This window comes from Hibiscus syriacus, unplaced genomic scaffold, assembly GCF_006381635.1.
Source record: "Hibiscus syriacus cultivar Baekdansim isolate YM2019G1 unplaced genomic scaffold, ASM638163v2 tig00116962_pilon, whole genome shotgun sequence".
In the NCBI taxonomy this organism is placed as follows: Eukaryota; Viridiplantae; Streptophyta; class Magnoliopsida; order Malvales; family Malvaceae; genus Hibiscus; species Hibiscus syriacus.
The window spans coordinates 379,293-401,290 of record NW_024063488.1 but is presented as its reverse complement, the minus strand read 5'-3'; the positions used below and the strand labels follow the sequence as shown (position 1 = coordinate 401,290).

Genomic DNA, 21,998 nt, shown 5'->3' with positions numbered 1-21,998 from the left:
TGCATAATTTTTTAGGTTAGACATGATAACATTTTAAATTAAAACTCATCGTAAATTAATCTTAAATTAGATCGACGTAGAATATAACTACCCAAAAACATATGACATTGCATAAGAAAATAAAGTACATAACACAACACAACAAACATTACTACAACCTTAATCATGACACACACTCTAGAGCAAAAGATAAACTAGCAGCTTTGAAATTTAAACCCCCAGCAAAGTTCAAGGAAAATGGATGACACCAGGCGTACTTGGAATGCCAGCACCGGCATCACCTCCAACTCCGGCTCCAGCACCACCTCCATATCCAACGCCTGCTACGCCGCCAATAATTGGACCTGTACTGTCAAGGCCAGTGATGCCACCGGCACTCCCTACACCACCAATTGGCATGCCGTTCGCTCCAATGCCAGAGTAGCCGCCAACACCACCGTATGTGAGGAAGTTCTTTTGGTCATTGAGACCGGCAGCGTCGTTAGGCACGTTCCTTGCAGTAGCTTGAACCACCACTGCTAGAGCAAGAATAAGCACAACATTGCAGTACTTTGCCATAAGTAGCAGGTTTTAAAACTCTAACTCTGTAGCTATGGAGTTTCTTACTATATGGGATCCTGCCTACGATGTTTTGATGCATGTGTTGATGAGGATCTCCTTTTATAGGGCGTAGTAGCCTACCTAGATGGGAGACGGCGTTGCAAGAATTGAATGGACTATAAGTTTTATCTTTTTCGAAACTCCCTCAATCAGTGTTTTTTCTGCTTATTTAATCATTTGAATTTTGGTAGTTTGGACTATGTAGAAGATACATAATAAATAATAGTTATATATAATTGTATATAAATTAGTATGTTGGGAAAATAAATAAATTTTGGTGGTAATAAATCGTTAAGTTGAAATCTTTTAATTTGTTACAGCTATGGGTTTTGGTTGAACAATAATACATCTTTGCAAACACACCTACCATTCTAACTCTATTGCATTTCTGACGTCCTAAGCTGTCTGACTAGTGTATATATTGTGGATGATATCTCGGGGCGGTTCGAATGTGTTGATTGTTTAAAGAATTTGTTCATCGGTCATTTTAAGTTAGATATGACTAAATATTTTTATTATATCATGGTTGGATTTGAGTAATAAAAAGAAAAAACAAGAGCATGTTTTAGTAACGTTATGTTTCGGGTCATTTCAATGAATAATATAACATTCAATATTCGTGTTAATTCGTGTCAAATGAATATTGAATGTTACGTTCGATTGGTATCAAAATCAAATTTGCTCATACTAATAAAATTAATTCCGATATTAAGTCAAGTAATTTATTAACCGTGAAAGAAAATACCTTGTTTAGATTTTGTGATATTTTGAGGTAAGAATGGGTATACATTGCACCTATGTAAAAATTAATCAATTACTTCTTTCCTTCCTCAATCATATTATGTCTACCCCTTATAGAGTTATACGAATACTACTACTACTACTACTAAATATATCAATTGCATTCTAATTTTTATATTCTCAAAAAAAGTATATATATAAACATTCATCATATATTGTAATATTGTAAACTTATAAAAGCATAATTTAAATTTCAAATTATATATAAATTCATCAGGTAATTTCAGTTATTAAAATGAATATTATTTTTAAAAGATCTTAAGTTCAAATAGTTATGTCCGCAAAATTTATATACATAATCAATAATTAAGAAAGATTCTGAACATAAATATCCTTATAATCATCGTAACATTATCTTCTCCTCTCTATATTGTATTCTCTCATTTTATATATATGGTATTGCTTCCCTAAAGTATGTTTTAGTCAACGCACCTTATCCATAATGTTCAAATGAAACATAAAAAACCACAAAGCAAAGCTTATCAAAATGAAATAAATATTGAGAAAAAGATTGTTTTTGCTTTCAAGTGTCGGGCTAGTATTTGATTTTAAAATGTTTTTTTTTAAAGTTTAGATATAGGTTTCATCTGTCTTGTTTAATTATACATTATTTTACTTAAAATAATTAAATAATAAAAACATAATTAATTTTAGGGTAAACTATATAAATAGTCCTTGAACTTTTAGGGCACTTGCATTTTGGTCACCCAACTTTTGAAACTTGCAATACAGTCATCAAATTTTTAGTTTGTTTTTATTTTGGTCCCTACCGTTACCTTCCGTTAGTTTTCACTGACGTGGTAGCTTATTCTTCCTCCTCTTCTTCCTTCTTCCTTCTTCCTTCTTCCTTCTTCCTTCTTCCTTCTTTCTTCTTCCTTCCTCCTTCTTTCTTCCTCCTTCTTTCTTCTTCCTTCTTTCTTCTTCCTTCTTTCTTCTTTCTTATTTCTTCTTCATTCTTTCTTCTTCTTCATCTTCAAAGCAATCATCTTCAGCTTCAAAACCCGATTCCAAAATCGACCCAACATGCAGGAAGGATGGAGATAGTAATTACCAAGCTGCAAAAACGTCGAGGTTGGGTTTGAAGCAGGGTGGGGGCGAGATCATTGGTGTTCAAAGAGGTTGCATTGTTAGGTCAACTACAAGGAAAGATCGCCACAACAAAGTTGGCACCGTTAAAAGTCCTCGAGATCGTCGCGTTCGTCTCTCGGTGCACACCCCTTCCAGTTCTACGATGTCCAGGACCGACTCGGCTACAATCGCCCTAGTAAAGCTATGGATTGACTTATCAAAAAAAAGCCAAATTCGCCATTGAAGAGCTCGCAGAACTACCTCCTTAGAACATAGAAACTTTGAAAACAGCTACTTCAACCACAAAATTACCAAATAACCAAGAAGATCAAAATACAATAAGTGCAATAGATCATGAAAAACCCTGTCAGCTTCACAATCTTCCTGTTGGGTCATGTACTCGAAGAAAAATGACAAATTATTCACAGATATCAAACTCCTCTAGTAAATAGAAGAAGCTAACAATTTTTTTCTTTCAAAAACATATATTAAGCTATTAGTTAAAATTTTTGCAGAATAAAGCATAAAACTTTCAATGAAAGCCATCTATAATACCCATATTAAACAATGAGGGCAGTTCGCCAAAAGGAATTGCAAGGCAAAGTCAATTAAGTTACCCTATTTAATCATCCATAAGAATAATAATTTTATTAAATTACTAAAGAAATTGCACTACCTAAAACACCTTTTCATGGGAGATAAATCAAATGCTCAGGTAATTATCACAACAAAAAGTTGAATGTGGAAGAAGAAGAAGCTACCACCTTCAACCTCCTTTAACGATCTTGGCTTCGATGTGCTTCAAACCTAACCTTGACGTCTTTGCAGCTTGGTAATTGTTATCTCCCATCCCTCTTGCATGTTGGGTCGATTTTGGAATCGGGTTTGAAGCTGAAGATGATTGCTTTGAAGAAGAAGAAAAAAGAAGGAAGAATAAGAAAAAGCAGACGAGGAGGAAGAAGAAGTTGCCACGTCAGAAAAGTTAATGGAGGTAAGTGCCACGTCATCAAAAACTAACGGGAGATAACGATAGGGACAAAAATGAAAATGAACTAAAAGTTTAATGACTGTATTGCAAGTTTCAAAAGTTGGGTGATCAAAATGTAAGCACCTTAAAAGTTCAGAGACTATTTATATACTTCACTCTTAATTTTAAATAGTAAATATAATTATTTTATTTAATATCAAGTGGTTAAAAGTTACCTTGAACAAGAATTATCTTTTAGTAAACCTAAATTAACGAAAAATGTTAAATTATGTATCATCCAATCATATTCGGCTGTGAGAAAAGTGCATCCACGACAGGTTACACTATAACCTCACATAATAATAATAATAACTGTAAGGATTGTTTTGTTGAGTTATCGATTATTAAAAATTATAAAATGGTTCATTGACTAAAGGGTGATATTTTATTAAATCTCTTGACTATTATTAGTTATAAAATGGTTACCCAACTATTCATATATTCCAAGTTCGGCTTTTTTCATTAAAAATTGACGACCATTTTAGTTGGACGTTAACCTGCTTATTGGGATATGATAAATCATATTTTAATGATGTCTACTAACATTGTCGTTGCTTCAAGAACTAGCTTAATGATATAATATTTTAAACAGTGGCTAGACATCAAAATGTAAACGGAGCGTTGATGCATAAAATACAACTCAAGCGATTTTGAGATCAGATTTTATCGCATCTCAGTCAACGAGTTAACTTCTAACTCAGACGAACGCCAAATTTTTAACATAAAATGATGAGTTTAGAACATATGAATAGTCACGAGATCATTTTATAAATTTTAATAGTCGAAGGACTCAGCAAAGCAGTGCCCTATAGTCGGGGATCATTTTGTAACTTTTAATAGTTGATGACTGAAAAAAGAAGCCTTGTATAGTAAGGGGATTATTTGTGTACTTTAACCAAAAAAAGTGAAAAACTGGCGAGGTTCTGCGTTTTAAGGTTGCTTTCACCTGAAACGATCTTCAATACTCGTAGATTAACGCTTTACGGTGAACAGAATACTTATCGAGGAAAGACAGAGAAGAAAATGGTGTCAGGTTCCGCATTGACGACGGCAGCCAAACAAGCTGAGCAACTGAGGAAAGACGGCAACATTTATTTTAAGAAAGATCGTTTCGGGGCTGCAATTGATGCGTATACTGAGGTTTAAAACCTTTCCCCTTTTTATTAATTTGTTACTGCTTATCAGTTAATTTCCTTAATTCTCTGTTTTTTGGGGGTTAAAGGCGATTACTTTATGCCCTAATGTTCCTGTATATTGGACGAATCGCGCTCTTTGCCATCGCAAGCGGAAGTATGTATTCAATCCTTTTATAAGTAATTTTACACAAAAATGTTTTTAAGGGGAAAAAGGGTTTTGAACGTGTCTCCTTTTCTGGTTTCATTTGGTTATTGGTATCACGCAGTGATTGGTTGAAAGTGGAAGAGGATTGCCGGCGAGCTATTCAGCTTGATTACACTTATGTCAAGGTAATCTCCTTTCATTTCTTCTTCTCTTATGCTGCTTCTTAGAGTATGTTGTGCTTCTAATTAAGGTGATTGAAGCTTCATGCCAGCTTGACTGTGAGTTTTAATTCATACTTTAATTATTTTGTATGTATTTAAGGAAATGAGTCGAGTTTAATTGTTTACTAGACCTTCAAACGGCAATTTGAAATCTGAAAAATCTGGATATGGTTGGGAGTCAGGATGGGTAGAAACAAACTTAAGGACACTGCAGTGTGTTAGTCTTAGGTAAAAACCAATTCAAATCTGGTTTGGAATTCTTGAGATGATCATGTGTCTTTGGTTATTTAACTTAATTTCCAATGCAGAGTCTAAATGGCAATATTTTTTCTAGCATTTTTTTCAAGTGACAGTAAAATTTGATATTGCAATGTGGGGTTTCATCCTTTTCTTCAGCTGGTTTAAGTCATGCTTATTAGTCGCTTGAAGGAAATTATCAACTGGTTAAAAGTTTTCATTTTATTACATTAAGGTTTCACATATAACCTCCTTTACTGCAGGCTTTAACTTTGTAGTTATGTTCATTTTTATTTGTTCCTCAATAACATAAAACCGTGGTTAGTGTAGTTTATGCTTTATACGCATAATTTATCTTTTACTATTGCTAATATCAGGGTACACTTACATTTGGTTACTTGATAGGCACACTACATGATGGGACTTGCATTGCTTAAGAAGCAAGAATTAGATGAAGGGATCAAGGAACTAAAAAAGGTACATATGACATGATGAATCTTTGTTTATTTAGAATCAGGAATTATATGTTTGGAACCCTTTTAGGATTACATTCTGGACACTTTTGATTTCGTTTGCTTGAGATTGTTGAAACCAATACGTGCAACATTTTTTTGTGGTTTGTTCAACCATCACATGTAGTATGCATGTGTTCATTTTATTGATGTACCTGTTATTTTTCTTCTCAAACAAGGCAGTTGCTGGGTCATTATCTTCAATGTAAATGTCTTATGCATCTTAATTCTGATGCATGTCGTGTGTTTTTTTCTTTTGCTATGGATGGATATAGGAACCTCAAGTCATGTAAGAAGTAGAAATTTTTGTTTAACTTTTGTCTGCTATGATGGTTTCATTTGAGATTAGAATCCTTGACAAAAAGATTTAAGACTTGAGATTTGGTCAGGGGAAGGGGGATTGTGATGGGCAAAAGAAATATAACTGAAAATGCATTTTGATTTGGGATGCAACTGAGAGCTTTTCTTTTGGAGATTTGAGATTTGGACATTTGGTCAGTGCATTGAAGCGAAAAATATCATCTCATGAGGAAGACTATTTGTTAGGGTTATATTTTTCTCATGAAACATCGTCTTGCCATTTGTTGTCTTGTCCTATGTTGCACTGATATGGATACGGGAACGGATACGGGGACGGGAAACGGCAATTTCTAAAATTAAAGGATACGGGGACGACATATAAAAAATTTTAAAGTTATAAATAGATATAAAAAAATCATAATTTTTTTTATAGGAATAGGAGGTCTCATTAAAAACCTCCCTCATAGTTGCCTCTTGAGAAGAGGCAACTAGCAGAAGGAGGAAAAGAGTACCTCAATATATCGATAAACCATAATAACATAAGATTACAACTTACATAATAACCACCCAAAATTAAAAAACCGAACAGAACCCCACTAAAGCTGAAAACATTCAACCTATCCCCTCCTTAGCTAACTTGTCAGCCTCCCAATTACATGTCCTAGGAATCAAAGTAATCATAATTTCCCTAGCTGAAACTAAGGCCCCAATTTCCGCAACCAAAGAACTGAAAAACGAAGGGGCAGTAAAAGGCCTCAAAATCCAATCCACTGCTATTTTACAATTACTCTCTAAAATAAGTCTACCCTTCAACACCCATTCAGAAGAAAGAAACAAGTCAATGCCTTCTTTAATGGCTTTCAACTCAGCAAACGTAGGTGGACCTGGTCCCACAGCAGTAGAAAAAGTGGTTAAGGTATAGGCATTCAAATCTCTCAAAATTCCTCCAATTCCACCCTTCAAACCATCACCTCTAACCGCCACATCCACATTGAATTTAAAAAATTCAAGTGGAGGTGGAGTCCAACAAAGATCCCTTTTCTTTTTGGAGGGTTTAAAAGAAATATTGTGTGCAAGCACTGGATCCCCTACTAATAAATTAGCCTGAATATTAGCATTTGGAAATTTAGCTAAAAATCATTTGGCCAGCCTAAATCTGCAAATGAAGAACATTGAAGAACTGTCACAATTCCCGTTTTCAAACACCACTGAATTCGTAGTCTTCCATAATGACCACAAAACAACTCCCGGGATAAAATTCCAGATAGAAGAAGACACCCTTATAAAATACCAAGAGCAAAGTAAGTACAAGGGATCTTTGGGCAAAACTGAAGATAAATCCCATAACCTTAAGAATCTATTCCACAGTTCCCTTGCAACAGGACATAAGATAAAAAGATGTTAAATTGTTTCTTCATCCTTAAGACATAAAGGACATAGAGCATCATCCAAGGGAACCCCTCTTTTCTTCAACTCCACTCTAACAGCTAATTTGTGGTGAGATAGCTGCCATAGAAATGTTTCAACTCTAGGAGGAGCCAATGCAGACCAAACCCACTTGTTCCACTGAAAATTACCTCCAGAACTGCCAGAAAGTTAATACTTCATAGAAAATTAAAAAATAAAATTCATAAATAAATCATAATATTAAAGTATCAAATCTCAATACTCAAATAATAAATTAAGTCTAAAATAATATTAAACAACACAAATCAAACATTGTTAACATATTATAAATTAGAATAAGTACTCCAAAGCTATAAACATCACATTTCTCTGAGAGTAAACCGCCACCTCCGTACTCCGGCGCGATATAACAAACAGTTCCTCTCATACTCGGTGTACTACTGATCCCGCCGCTCTTGGGTATATCGCTACTAGCCCAATCTTGGCTATTCCTTCTTCCCATTTTGAATTCACCACTGAATCCATTTAACCACCAATCAATGCTGCCTTTGCTATTCTTCTTCCTTTTCCTTTCTACCATTTCTTCATCTCTTTGCCACCATAGTTCTCCATTGTTACTCGAACTTAGCCCTCTTTTCTTCTTCTTTTTATTCTTCTTCTTTGTTTGTTCTTCACAAAATTCTTCTTTCCACCATTCTCTCGGCTTTCTATTCCTCTCTTTCTTTCGAATCTTTTCCTTCTTCTGCTCAACACTCGAACTCGAAATCTTGCAATCATTAATGTTATCAACTGAGCTTGGAGAAGCAAACCACTCATTTTTTGGGTCTTTCCTTTTTAATCTCATTCCTAATCCATTCCATTACATAGTCTTTAACTCGCCCCGACTCAGACCCAACTCCAGGATCCTGCTTCCACCACCAATCTCTTCTCGAACCACCCTTTTTATTACTAACCAAATCTCTCCCACTTTCTACACTAACCTTGTCAAACAACCCTTCAGATAAAACACTCCATTTTTCCAGTCCCATCTCCAGTGACAAAGCCGGCGACGCCTTGGAATCCAAAACTCTAAACACATAGCTTTCCGGCGACCTATGGCTGTCGGCCTTGTTGAGTTTTCCTGACCGGGGACGCATGTGATAGTCACATACTGTCCCCGAAACGTCCCCAGATCCCGATCGACCGTCCCCGAGATTTTTCAGCCGTACCCTGCCACCCCGGTATGTCCCCGTGCCGGGGACGTATTGGGTACTTGAAACGGGACTGGTATGCCGTCCCCGTGCTACATAGGTCTTGTCAGATACTTTGGAGATTCTTTATTTGCTTTTGCATTTAGCAAGTCTGGCCTTAGCTCATGGAGCATAGAGGTTAAGTGGATGAATTTGAGCTCTACTATGTAAACCATAGTTGACATTATGTTATGTGTGGAAAAGTGGTTCTAGTATTAGTGCATACTGCTGCTTTCAATTTGGTCAGTTTTGTGAATAATATAATGAACATATCTTTATTAGCCTGTGCTATTAGCTTTTGCTGTTGCATAGATGTTAGTTTATGAGTGGATGAATGCTATCAATAGTCTCAAGTGACGATTTAAGCAGTTGCCTTAATACATGGCTAGGTTGTTTTGGATTTACTTTAGTCAGTTTTGATGATTTTCCTTTAAGGTTTAAAGCTAATAAACTAGGCATTGGCATTTGAAGTCTGGTTATTGTTTGTGTCCCTAATGTTCTAGGTTTATGAATCAATAATGTTTGTTGCTGAATGTGTATGTTTTCAATTATTAGTTTTTTCTTCTGTTTTTTGGAAATCCATATTGGACCTGCAGTTAAAAGCCAATTTGCTTGTGTAGGCATTGGATCTTGGAAGGGGTGGAAATCCAAAGGGTTATATGGTAGATGGCATTTGGCAGGAGCTTGCAAAAGCGAAGTACTTGCTATGGGAGCATGCATCTTCCAAGCGCTCATGGGAATTGCAAATTTTGAAGTATGTCATCCCTGTGAGTTGAGACCTTTGATTCGAGGGGAATGATTACCTCCTTTCAAGTTTTTGATGGAGAATTGTTCATAATATTTATTTTCTGCTTCATGCTACTATTTCCTCTGTTTTGCAGGGAGGCTTGTGAAACTGCTCTTAGAGAAAAACATTTCCTTGATGATTCTCAACCAGAAGGTTTCTTGGATGAGGCTAATATTTCCCATATGAAACAACTGGAGGCTCTGACACAGGTGTTTAGGAAAGCTGGTGAAGCCGACATCCCTGGTGAGGTAGAATGAGGTTTTCTTATTTTATATATATTGTTTTCGTTTTCAACCATACATGTTATTTTGTATTCTTTTGGAGACATGATGGAAAATTTCAGGTGCCGGATTACTTGTGTTGTAAAATCACACTTGATATTTTCCGTGATCCTGTTATTACTCCGAGTGGAGCTACGTATGAGAGAACAGTGATCCTTGACCATCTTCAGAAGGTAACTTGCTTTGGAAATATGGGCTGTTTTATCGGATATCTTTTTCTATTTCTTTTAACACTGAACTTGAATCATTTTCTTGCTGGCAATCAGGTTGGTAAATTTGATCCAATAACACACGAGCTGCTCGATCAATCCCAGCTTGTACCAAACTTGGCAATAAAGGAAGCAGTCCAAGCATATTTAGACAAACACGGTTGGGCGTACAAAATGGACTAAATCGTGAGACGTTGTGGTGATTTTGCTGGACATGCCTATGAATTAGTAGCAGAGTGAAATGGTGCATATCTGCCTTTGGTACGAATCAGTGATGTTTGGTTTAAGTTGTTTTTTATGTAGGCTTAAGTGTACAATGCCATGCCATTTACTGGGTGCATGTGTCCTTTGAAATTGTACAGTTATTGTCATAACAGTTGAACATTGTACATATTTATAAAATGAATACATTGGTTCCGTAATACAAGTTTTGTAATACTCTTATGTGACCGCAAACAAATCTCTGCACATGTTGGATTTTCAGGTAAAACAATACCTTGAAAATTGTCCATATCAAATTAGTAGTTCCTTAATTCTATTTTTGTGTAACTTTAGGATCAAATATATGTTTATTAGACCTAATAGTAAAACACGTTGTAATATTAAGGAAACATTCAGATTTAAATATTAAAAATAATATTTATTGAAATGATAATTATAAACTCCGAATACGAATAGTAAAATAGATACATTCTTTCTTTCTTTTTAAAAAAATGAAACCATACGCGTACAAGATTTTCAAAATAACCAATTTCAAATCTCAGCTTTACCTCGTCGCATGGTGCATGAAAATTTCCTCAACACTTGCCAGAGTCGAGTTCATATCATCTTGACCAAATGATTGGCATTCTTTCCCCAGAAAACCCCAGGAGACCACCATTTAAACCAACGAGACACACAAAGACATGAAATCTACGGAAATTCTAAAATACAACTTATTACGCCCATGAACGTCCAACTCGCCCTCTATAAAATTTTCTGGTAAATAATCTATAGAAGTACGTAAAAGAAAACCTGTCTTCTCTCTTTGGATTTGATTTAGACAGACAGCCACGTATGCTAATGTCAAGACATTCCATGATTATTACATTCTTGGCAATGGTTAAAACTGCATTTTCAGTCGGCATTTCAACATCATTAACACCAGGACCTTTCCTAATACTAGAATGCATTAGGCAAATCATGAAGATGGGGCACCAAAATCCTAGGCCGCAAAACTAACGCCCTTCTCATTATAATGCAATGAAATACGTTTCGGAATGTGTGGTACGCAGATGTTTTCTAGAATGGTAAATTGGCCCCACAAATCACACGTCAATTACCACTAGCGACACGTGTAGAGATGGATATAAATAAGTCACTTTCCTAATGGAGTTTCAACAAGACTTGCGATATTTGCTAATCTTAGCTTTAAGATGAGTACGACAAGAAGAAAAGAAGCTCTTCCTTTGAATGGTGGGTACAGCTACTCGGTGGCACAAAGCCTATGTTATTACTTTTAAGTAACATCTGAGCCAAACACATGAAGATAAGATTCTTCAATAACTTTAAAAGGAAAAATAAACATAATTGTGACTATGAGTAGACGCAATTGGGCAAGGTCAAGATATATGAAGTTAATAAGTTTCAACTTGATACGATCTTATATAATATTTTTTTAAATTCAAATTTAGGATGAGTTTTATAAATGAGAGGAACATAGTTTCAGTTTAAATAAAAATTCTCAAATATTATCCAACTCAAATGATTACTATTATATATATGTGATGGTAATTGATGAGAATCCGAATGAATCTCATAAATATTATCTGATGTAACATTTTTTTCCTTCTAGAGTGTTAGTGACTCGATGTGTTGTGCAACAACTATTAATAATAACTTTTATGAATTCATGATCTGAATAAGGACTTAAACACCCAAGAAATAAGAGCGAAACATAAACAGTAAAGATAAAAAAATTTAAATTTTCGAAAAAATTACCTAAAAATCATTAATCTTAAAGATTAGATTTTGAGAATAATAAAAAAAATCAAAATTAATTTTAAGCACACCACATCAATATTGATATTCTATAGAAGGTTAGTTCATAGAGTCGCTGAACATAATGCCCAAGGCCCGGGCTTAGAGATATTTGATGAGAAAGGGAAAGAAAATCCTTATTAATGAAAACAAAATTACCCTGCTACCCTTAAGTCAAAGGATGAGAACTATAAAGTAACTATTGGTGGGAGTTTGGAATTTATTAGGCATGTAATAATAATGATTAGTTTTGGGATGGAAAGGGGGCAGGCAGCAAATTGGATGGACCACAAAACCAGAAATCACCAAAATATCACCACGTTCTTACCAACCCTTTTAAGGGACCATTCATTCCAACTTTTGGATTCATTATGAACCATCCATGGTGTCATATAAAGCTCGCTTCTTTCATCGGTACAAGCCTTTTTTTTTTTTTTTTTTGCTATTGCTAGAAAGATTCCAATGTGTTATGGACAAAGCAGAAGTTAGAATATAAACATTTTTATGGCATAATTCCAAGGTTGAAGGATGATGTGCAAATGGTAAAAATGGATTAAAGTTATACATATGGTAAGTAAAACTCATGTATATGCTAAAAAGGGCCTGTGATGTTGTGCAGGAAACTATTGGTTCGAAACGAAAGAAACTGATGCATGACTGGAATCCGAATACAAATCCAAGTGTATAATAGGAAATATGTAAAAAAAAGAGCCAAGATTATGTTACCCGTAAACTCCAAATGCCGGCAGAAAAGGAAGTTATTGGACCAGACAAAAGAGAAATCTTATAAACATAAGCTTCCAGAGTGTTTATTAACAGCAGCTAACTCGTAAAACTGATATTAAAAACTCTGATGAGGCACAAGTATTTACAAACCTGATCACTGGGTGTTGGAAGCAGAATTTACAAATGATGCACTTGGTAGTTATGCATCGAGTAATGTCCTCATGCAGTATGAGTAATATTAACAGCCCGCCTCAGTCTCTCGAGAATGCCAGTAGCTTTTCTTTTGGCTCTAGAAGTTCCAACTTGAGCAAGCTTGGATATCGTTCCATGGGTACTCTCTTCTTCCTTTAGTGCCTTCCACTTGGTTCGATCATTAAGACATACAGTGTGGAGGATTGCAATGCAATTTTCCTTGTTGCGTTCACAAGTGCTCTCCCTGATAATCCGAAGCAAGCATGGAACACCTCCAAGCTCCCCGATTTCCTCCATAGCCCTTTGATGGGTTGAAAGCATTGCAAGGATAGCCAATAACTCATCAACAAGAATACTGTCTATAATCTTTTTTAAAATAACACTTATCGCACCATCCCTTACGGCTCTTGCCTTATTCTCATGAATAATGCATAGGTTAAATATCGCAGAAGCAACATCTTTCATAGCTAATGGATGACCTTCATCGAGAAGGCCAATCAGAGGTTTCAAGGCACCCAATTTACCAATAAGTGCCTTGTTAGAATCAATAGCAGAGAGTGTGAAAAGCGCGGCAGCTGCATTGCTCCTTATTTCAATAGTTTCGGATTTCAGTGCTTCCATAAGAAGAGGAATAACTGCTGGAGTTTCAGCAACAAGCTTCTTATTGCTGTCATGGATTGAAAGGTTCAAGAGTGTTGTGATCACATCTTCCTGGAGGTCAGGGTGAACACCGCCTTCAGATTCACTACCAGAGATTGGGGTGAGTAGTTGAGGAATGGCATCAACAGATTCACCAAAAAGAGCACGGAATGAAGGCATCTTTTTTGTCAACATCCGAAGCTCCTTTGCTGCTTTCTTCTGTTCAGGAAGCGCAGCAGTCAACTTCTCGAGCAAAGAAAAGAAATGATCACGTTCCGCTTCAGTGACCCCCTCCTCTTTATCATTCATAACAGGGCTTGGCAGTTCTATCCCCTGACTCTTGCACCACTTCGATATCATATCCAAAATAAGATAGTTCGGAGTGAGAAGTGTGTGCGAAAGAACCTGTTGTGTCCGAGGGCAAGTCCTGTTGCCCGCATTCAGCCATTTCTGTATAAATGGTCTGTCATATGTCTACACATAAAAACTGAAACCAAATCAGGAATCAAGACACACAATGAGAGATAGTTAGCAGAAGCTACGCAAACTAGAATAACCAACCTAACGGGGGGACTCAAATCCATGGACATCAAATTAAAATATAACTACTAAAAACAATCATCTTAAAAGAATTTGCAATTTATCCATTAGATACCATTCAATCATCTCTTCACATAGCTGAGAAAGTATTATTAAGTATTGACACTGCACTTTGTAATCTTCAAGTTCAATTAATTACATCAAAATCAATCTTAAATGATGATAAATTTCTCACTGAAACATATATGCAGAAAAAGAAATTCATGGTAACCGATATGAATTGAGGAGAAACAGATATACAATTATAAAAATAAAATAAAATGAATTTCACCTCAATCGTCTAAAATTCAATTCCTTTCATTCATCAAATAACAATTCAATATTCTTCATAAATGAAAAGAATAGAAAGAAATAAAGCAGATTACCTGACCAGAAGCTAAAATGACAGGATCTCTCATAAGCTCTTTAGAAAGAGGACATTTAAACCCATCAGGACACGACACGGCTTCATGTAACTTCAAGGACGACGTGGTGGTAGTAGTAGCGGTGGCCGCCGTGGATTGTTTATCGAGCTTAAGATGTCTCAAGGCACAGAGAGTATCTTTAGCTTGATCGACGGTGTGGATGCTGTAATCCTCATCGTCGGCGATGGTCCTAACCAGCCTTTGCAATTCTTTCTTCAATTCCACCGCTCTGGCGCTAACCGTTGGATCAGAACTCAATAACCCCGTCTTCGCCATCCGATTCTCCCCGACGAAAAGAAAACAAAAAATATGAAAATCAGGAAGCGTTATGATAATAAAAAAAGAGGAAAGGCGACAATGAGAGGACTGGATTTCATTTTTTTTGAATTTATTCAGTTGAAAATGGGGTGACCGGAGAAGAAGCAACTCTCTTCTTAAAAAAATGTAGGAAAGCTGTCGCTTGATGAATTTCGGGCAATCTCACCCTTCCTGTTTTAATTTAAAGGACCATTGTTTTCAATCCAAGGCCAAGATTCCACCACGTCATTAAATACATCGCATAAAACACCGTAATAAAAATGAGAAAATCACTAGGGTTGAATTTTTTTAAAAAAAATTTAGACTGTTTAAAGGTTTTTTTTACCATTCTAATATCATTACAAAATAGTATCTATAGTAAGAGATAACCAAAACTAAGTTCAACTTTAAAAAAATTAAATTTTTAACTCAACTCGTAGTTCTATGAATTCGATAAGATTCGAAAAATATTCTAATAATGTTTGATTTATAAAATAGGATTAGAATAATTCGAAATTTTTAGTAATTAGTGAATTGATTTTTAAGTTCAAATTGAATCTCTTAGCCCTGCATGATATATGTATATCGCATATTAAAAATATATATGTATATGATATTTGGTTATAGAAAGTTATTTAAATTTAAATCAATTAATATCATAACATATAAATATTTACAATTAAATTTAAATAGAAACTCAAACAACTTGACTCGACTCTACTCGAATTTCATAAACTATACTAGACTCAAAAAAATCTAAATAAAGTTTGAGTTATAAAATAAGACTCATCATCTCTCCTCGATTCATCCCTGCATATTAGGTGTACAAAAAATTATTTACAAATTACTCTCCGACCTATCATTTTTTTTTTGTTTGTTAATCTCGCTCTTAAATTTCACAGCTCTCGTATAAAACTTTTGACTTGATTTTTAGTTATAATTAGATTAGATATAAAATAAACAACAATTATTTTAATTCGAATCTTATATCATTGACATTGCCATAAATTACCCTTTAATTACAGCAATTGGATTCTATTAGGTGGTAAGTAATGTCATGCATCACGGATTGCTATTAATATAGATTATAGATTAGTAATTAAAGTGTAATGATAGAACAAAAATTGTTTATTAATATCTTAATCTTGTTAGTAAACTTTGTACGCTTTGCTGACGGTGGTGTATAAAAAACAAACCAATCACAATATTAATTTACAAGATAATCTTTTGCTAAGTAGTATACATTTTTATTAAAGTGTAACTTATTATAAACTTCTGAATTTAATTATTACTATGAATGCTTTAACCAAATATTGATGTGAGTTTTTTTTTTATAAAAAAAGATAGAAATAGTTAATTTTATTAAAAATAGAAAAATATCCATATTAGAATGAAAATTTATAACTATAATTGTAAATTAAAACATATAATAAGAATATTTTATTATAATCATTAACCTAATAAATTAGTAACTTAAGATCACACAATGACCATGTAAAGAAAATGTTAAAAATCTAACCAAATAAACTCATAAAAGGTAGATACAAATAGATCTTATTGTATCAGCAAACAAACCATAAAAGGGGATCAAACTATTGAAAGATCACTGAAAAACCGAAAATAATAATCTAGGAAACTATCTACGAACGCGAGTCGTGTATCCAAATCCAATTAAAGGGTCCAAAATAGGGAAAATTAGCATGATAACAAATGAACACCATCTTGATTAGTCGTTGCGATGTCAATTCCAAACCTAAGAAAAGAAATAAACAAAAATAACGGCCAAACAACCTAAAACGTGTCATAAAGGTAGAGGAAAACATTCTATAAAGGTATAATTACTAAAAAAAATATACGAGATAATAAAATAAATAGTTAAAAATAATGACTACCGACGGTTGACGATCAACACTAAGACAAACTACTGAAGAAACAAAGATGTCATTTATTTGTTATTATAATAATTAATAATACATAATATCATAATATATATATATATATATATATATATGGGACACGTGTAGAATTATAAGTCGTCAAAAGTAATACATTACAAATAATATAATCAAATATTACAATGTATAATTAGGCTGAAAATTAAAATTTATCTTCATAAAGTCTATATAATGTGAGAGTTTAAACTAAACTAAAATTCAAAGAAACCCCAACACAGTATACATTAATAGATGAGACTACCTCAACCGTTGCTAGTAATATTGATATTTTATTTACATATATGGGTGAGTATATGAATAAATCGAGTTGAATCGAAAAAATTGAGTTAATCAAATTTATAAGTACTATTTTATTATTATTTATTTGATTTTTCCTAAAGGAGTTAAATCTAATCTAATATATTTATTTGAGTTTTTTTTTTAAATAATTATTTATTATGTTATGGTATTGATTAGTTTCATTTTAAACTGTTCTCTTTAACACATGCTATATAAATACATTTTTGATATTCTTTTCACATGTGCAAATAAAATTTGAAATGCTATTTAATAAATTAAATAACATCTAAAATTATATAATATACTTATAATATTATTTTTTAAAGAAGATATTTTGAAAAAAAAATATTGATTAAAGTACAAAGGAGTTAATGAATTGATAGAAATGAAGAATTTACAACGAGTTACTATCAAAATCTAATTGAATAAAATGTAAATTTGAGAGAATAAATAGAAAAAAAGAAGAAGAGAAATTGAAGTTAGATATGTATTTTATGATATTTGAAGAGCATTTGGTTCAAATTTAGTAAAAAAATCTTAAAACAAAAGAAAAATTATAGAAACAAAGAAATTAGAAATTAAATTATAAAACATATGCTTGAAAATTAAGGTATAACGATAATAAAAGTATTTAATTGGAAGGTAGATCCCAAAGTTGTAAAATTCTTTTTTTTACTTTAAATTCAAAGTTGGCATACCATCATATTTTTATTAGTATGGTGTTATAAAATATTATCTATTCAAAAAATTAATTATTTACATCTTAATTAAAGCCGCGTTTTTTTTTTCCATTCAAATACTGCAACCGCAGCGAACCTTGTTCTTGACCTAAAATGTCTACTAATGAACTAAACGAGGGCTACATCGTTATTGAATATAGCCCTCCAAATTTTTTGAAAAATAGAACATTGAAAATTGTAAACCTTTTATTTAAACCCTTCAAAATAAGTGGAAGTTTTTTTATTTAAAAAAATAACATATAATATTAACCCATTTTGTTTGAATCCGAGGATAAAGTAAATGAATTGGGAACGTGGCCTAAACCCATGGAAGAGGGTCTGCAAGTGTCTGATAAAGCTGATGACAGAATGGACACGTGCCATTCGTTGGGCAATGGGGCTGAAGGAACTATTGGCTGCTCTTCACAACACCAATTATTTATGGGATTTGCTTACTGACGGTAAGTTTTACATAGCAGCACTTTTAATATATAATTTAAAAACAATTATCAATTTTATTATTATAAAATAATAAAATCGATAAAAATTATTTAAAATATTATTATTTTTTATCTAAAATATCAATAAATTTTAATATTTTTAGTAAAATGTTTAACAATAATAAAATCGATAAAAAATAATAAAATTAATAGCGTTTTATCGATTTTATTAACAAAATCAAAAAAATACTCAATAATAACAAATTAATATAAATAATAATTTTTTTGATAATTTTTTACCAATTTTATTATTTAAATAATAATAAATATTTTTTAGCGGTATAAATATTAGTGACAGCCACGAGATTCTTAGTTCTATCCACGATATAAACATGGGAGGGTCCTTTATACTATTTCAAAATTTAAAAACTTTATATAATATTTTTATGAATTTGAATTATTATACTATATTTCATTTGAGAATATTTTTTCTCCAATTCCTATTTAATTTTATTATTAATAATTAACCTGATAGTTATAACAAAGCATAAATTATGTATTTATTCACCTACATATTCCTACAATTTCGTTTTTATCATTCAACTAACCTACATATTCCTACAATTATGTTTTGATCATTTAACTATTTTTTTAAATAATGTCTAACGTTAAACTTTGATTTTGTTTTGGTCATCAGCCATTAAAAAAATGTCACTTCATCATAAAAATATAAAAAAATTGTCACGTCAAACAGGACAAAACGTAATGTTAAGTTTGATATAAAAAAATAGTTGGATGATTAAAATAGAACGACATAAATATGTAAGAGACTAAAACCGTAGTTTACCTTATAGTAAAAGAAAAAAATAATTTTTAGTCTCTTACATTTATATATATTTATAAATTTGACCTTTGATATTTAAAAGTAAATAAAAAATATCTTTAATTAAACAATACAAATCTTTAACAATATATATATATACAGCTTTTTAAATATCAAATTGACAAACAATTTCATAAAAATACAAATATAAATATATAATTTAAAATTTAGTTTAAATGTTTATTCAATAAAATGAATATTTTAAGTGATCCTTAGAACTTTTAATATTTACAATTTAGTCTCTAAAGTAAAAGCCGAGGATTGTTTAAATGTATGACTGTTTGATTTAGTTTTGATTCAATACTGATTAAATATCAATCAATGAATGTGACATCTCCGATTTAATTTACGGGTAGATCGAGTTGAAGGTGTTAGTCATTGTGATTGATGAAGGGATGTCAATGCCTCCTATATTAACCTAGCTACAACAAATTAGATCATAGCTCTGCATTGAGCTAATTTTATAAATTCACTCGTCTTTAAAATTTTATAAGTTTGTCCCCTAATATAAAATCACACTTTCGTCCATTGGGTAGTGTTAATTTTAAGAATTTATAAAATGTCATTTCTGAACTTGAGAAAAAAATTAAGAAACCTTACGTAATAATAAAGTTCCTTTAAATAGGTTGTAGTTAAAGTAACAACGTCCATCCAGTATCCAACATCTTATAATTTGCTGAAAAGAGTTGATTAAGTTGATATCCTTTGAATATGAAGCAATAAATTTGTTGTCTCAATGAAAGAAGGGAATCCATGAATTGAATTTCGACTTAAAAGTGACAGCTTCGGAGTTTCGAGGGCGATTACTAGTATGTGAGAAGAACAAACGAAAGAGACACTCTCTTTAGTTGAGAATAGAAGAGTAAATTTAAAAAATTATCGAAGGATCCACTTGGTGTTTTAGGAATAGTTTAAGGACATATTAAATATTAACTCTTTTTGTTAACATAATATATCATTAATTTAACGGGAGTTGACGATGGAGTGACTAATTTATTATTTATCACTAAAATTAGTAATTCCAAATATTATTTTGAAACTTCAATTATAAAAACATTTGTGACTATTATTATAGTTTACCATAATTAAATACACTAAGTTAAAAAAAACTATTTGTTTAAGTTAAGTAAGTGGGAGAATCTTACGGAACGCTCTAAATTTTAAAGTCAAGCCCGAAGTTGGGTATATTAAAACTACTTAAATCAACTCTATAACTCATTCCGCAAAAGTATTTCTTCTTCTTTTAAGTATTTAAGGTTATATTTTTAAAAAAGTATTTATGGTTATATATATATATATGGTAATTATAAGGATAATATTTGATCATAGTTTTTTTAACTATTAATAACATACACCCTACAAACATAACTGCTCGAACTTAAGACTTCAAGAGAAAATAATATTCTTTTAATTATTGAATCCACACAATATGTTTTAATTAAGTGAAGTTAAAGATTCTCCATCGAGTTCTATATATGTACACTTGACTGATAATTCCATATTCTAGTTCTTATCACACCTAAAGTAGGAAATTTATTTATTTTTGAACAAAATTAAACTATGGAAAGTAAGATTCCATCAATAATCCAAAAAGGGTTTGATTCAACGTAATATTAGTTTTCTAACAAAATTAAACCCTAAACTTTATATAATCAAATTCCTTTTTAAAAATATTTTTTTAACATATTAATAACGCTCACACGCTTTAAACACACATCTGGTTAAACTTAAAATTTTTAAAAGTACTAATATACCCTTTTACCGAGAGACCGCTAAATGAATTCGACACTGTAATATTATAAGTTTAGATGATAACTACATTTTGCCGAAATAGGACCAATTCCTTTACCAGTCTAAACTCTAAACTAAAGTATAAAGGGGTTGGTTGCTTCATCTCTTTTTTTTCAAATGCTTGCTACATCTCAACTACAAAGTACAGCTTTTAATATAACATGAAAACAACTCTAAAAAGCATATGTTAGTTGCTGCCGGTTATCACGTCTAGTTTTTTAATTATATTTTTATGTAATCGAATTATATTTTAAAAAGTATTTATCAACAAACCCTATTAAAAATAATATAGGGGGGGGGGTCTAGAAACACTTTAGGCGGGGAGTATGGAATCGTCAAATCATGAGCATCTGTCGTCACTCGCATACACGTTGATATAATACTATAATTTTTTAAAAATAAGTCTCGTCCTTTTTACCAATAACGGTTTAATTAATACTTTTACTAAAAAATATAATAATTTAACAAAAAATAAATTTAATTTAATTTTAAAATAATTAAACTCAAATTATTATATTTTATAAAAATATTAATTAAATCGTTATATTTTTAATAACAATGTGAACATTAACATCACCGTTAATTTAATTTTTATTTCATTTTAGTCATCTATCATTAAAAAATTAACGGTGATTTTGATACGTCATTATATGGTAATACCACGTTGTCATTGAAAAAAAATAAGAATATCAAATCAGCAATTGGATTATTTTTTAATGGTGGATAACTAAAATGAAATTTAAACATAACGATATATATGATTTTGAAAAAATAGTTGAGTTACTAAAATAGAACAAAAGTGATAGTTGATGCATTAATAGTATAGTTTACGCAAAAAACAAATAAAGATAAGAGTAAAATACATAAACGACCACTAATATTTGATTAAGTTTTTTTTTCTCCACTAAAATTTTAAAACTAACGAAATAATCATTAACATTATTTATTTATAATAAATTAGTCACCTACCGTTAAATGTTGTTATTGAAGATAACATTATCTTTCTCTCTTTTTTTTTTTAATCTTTTGTCATCTTTCAAATGACTAATCATTTTCGCACCTTTGATTTTTCTACTCACAATCAAACAATTTAA

The 21,998-nt window shown here is 32.1% G+C and overlaps 3 protein-coding genes across 3 annotated transcripts; 1 reads left to right on the top strand and 2 right to left on the bottom strand.

Moving 5' to 3' along the window:
- Positions 1-152: 152 nt before the first annotated feature.
- Positions 153-16,271, bottom strand: LOC120190468 (glycine-rich protein 5-like). Its single transcript, XM_039193544.1, has 2 exons — positions 16,262-16,271; positions 153-584 (listed from the first exon to the last, which is right to left on the bottom strand). Exon 2 carries the CDS (start codon positions 556-558, stop codon positions 229-231), a length of 330 nt encoding a protein of 109 aa, XP_039049475.1. The 5' UTR covers positions 559-584; positions 16,262-16,271; the 3' UTR covers positions 153-228.
- Positions 4,520-10,226, top strand: LOC120190467 (E3 ubiquitin-protein ligase CHIP-like). Its single transcript, XM_039193543.1, has 8 exons — positions 4,520-4,636; positions 4,719-4,786; positions 4,899-4,962; positions 5,641-5,712; positions 9,304-9,437; positions 9,565-9,718; positions 9,814-9,924; positions 10,018-10,226. The coding sequence occupies exons 1-8, from the start codon at positions 4,520-4,522 to the stop codon at positions 10,141-10,143; spliced, it is 846 nt and encodes a 281-aa protein (XP_039049474.1). The 3' UTR covers positions 10,144-10,226.
- LOC120190466 (U-box domain-containing protein 9-like) lies at positions 12,709-14,993 on the bottom strand. Its single transcript, XM_039193542.1, has 2 exons — positions 14,502-14,993; positions 12,709-14,010 (listed from the first exon to the last, which is right to left on the bottom strand). Exons 1-2 carry the CDS (start codon positions 14,814-14,816, stop codon positions 12,925-12,927), a joined length of 1,401 nt encoding a protein of 466 aa, XP_039049473.1. The 5' UTR covers positions 14,817-14,993; the 3' UTR covers positions 12,709-12,924.
- Positions 16,272-21,998: the final 5,727 nt, after the last annotated feature.

Excerpts from the sequence above, each read along its gene's own strand:
- LOC120190467 (XM_039193543.1), top strand. The coding sequence starts at position 4,520 with ATGGTGTCAGGTTCCGCATTGACGACGGCAGCCAAACAAGCTGAGCAA. Across the intron at positions 4,963-5,640 it reads TTGATTACACTTATGTCAAG|GCACACTACATGATGGGACT; the intron begins GTAATCTCCTTT and ends GTTACTTGATAG. Across the intron at positions 9,438-9,564 it reads TGGGAATTGCAAATTTTGAA|GGAGGCTTGTGAAACTGCTC; the intron begins GTATGTCATCCC and ends TCTGTTTTGCAG.
- LOC120190468 (XM_039193544.1), bottom strand. The coding sequence starts at position 558 with ATGGCAAAGTACTGCAATGTTGTGCTTATTCTTGCTCTAGCAGTGGTG.
- LOC120190466 (XM_039193542.1), bottom strand. The coding sequence starts at position 14,816 with ATGGCGAAGACGGGGTTATTGAGTTCTGATCCAACGGTTAGCGCCAGA. Across the intron at positions 14,011-14,501 it reads TCATTTTAGCTTCTGGTCAG|ACATATGACAGACCATTTAT; the intron begins GTAATCTGCTTT and ends TTTTATGTGTAG.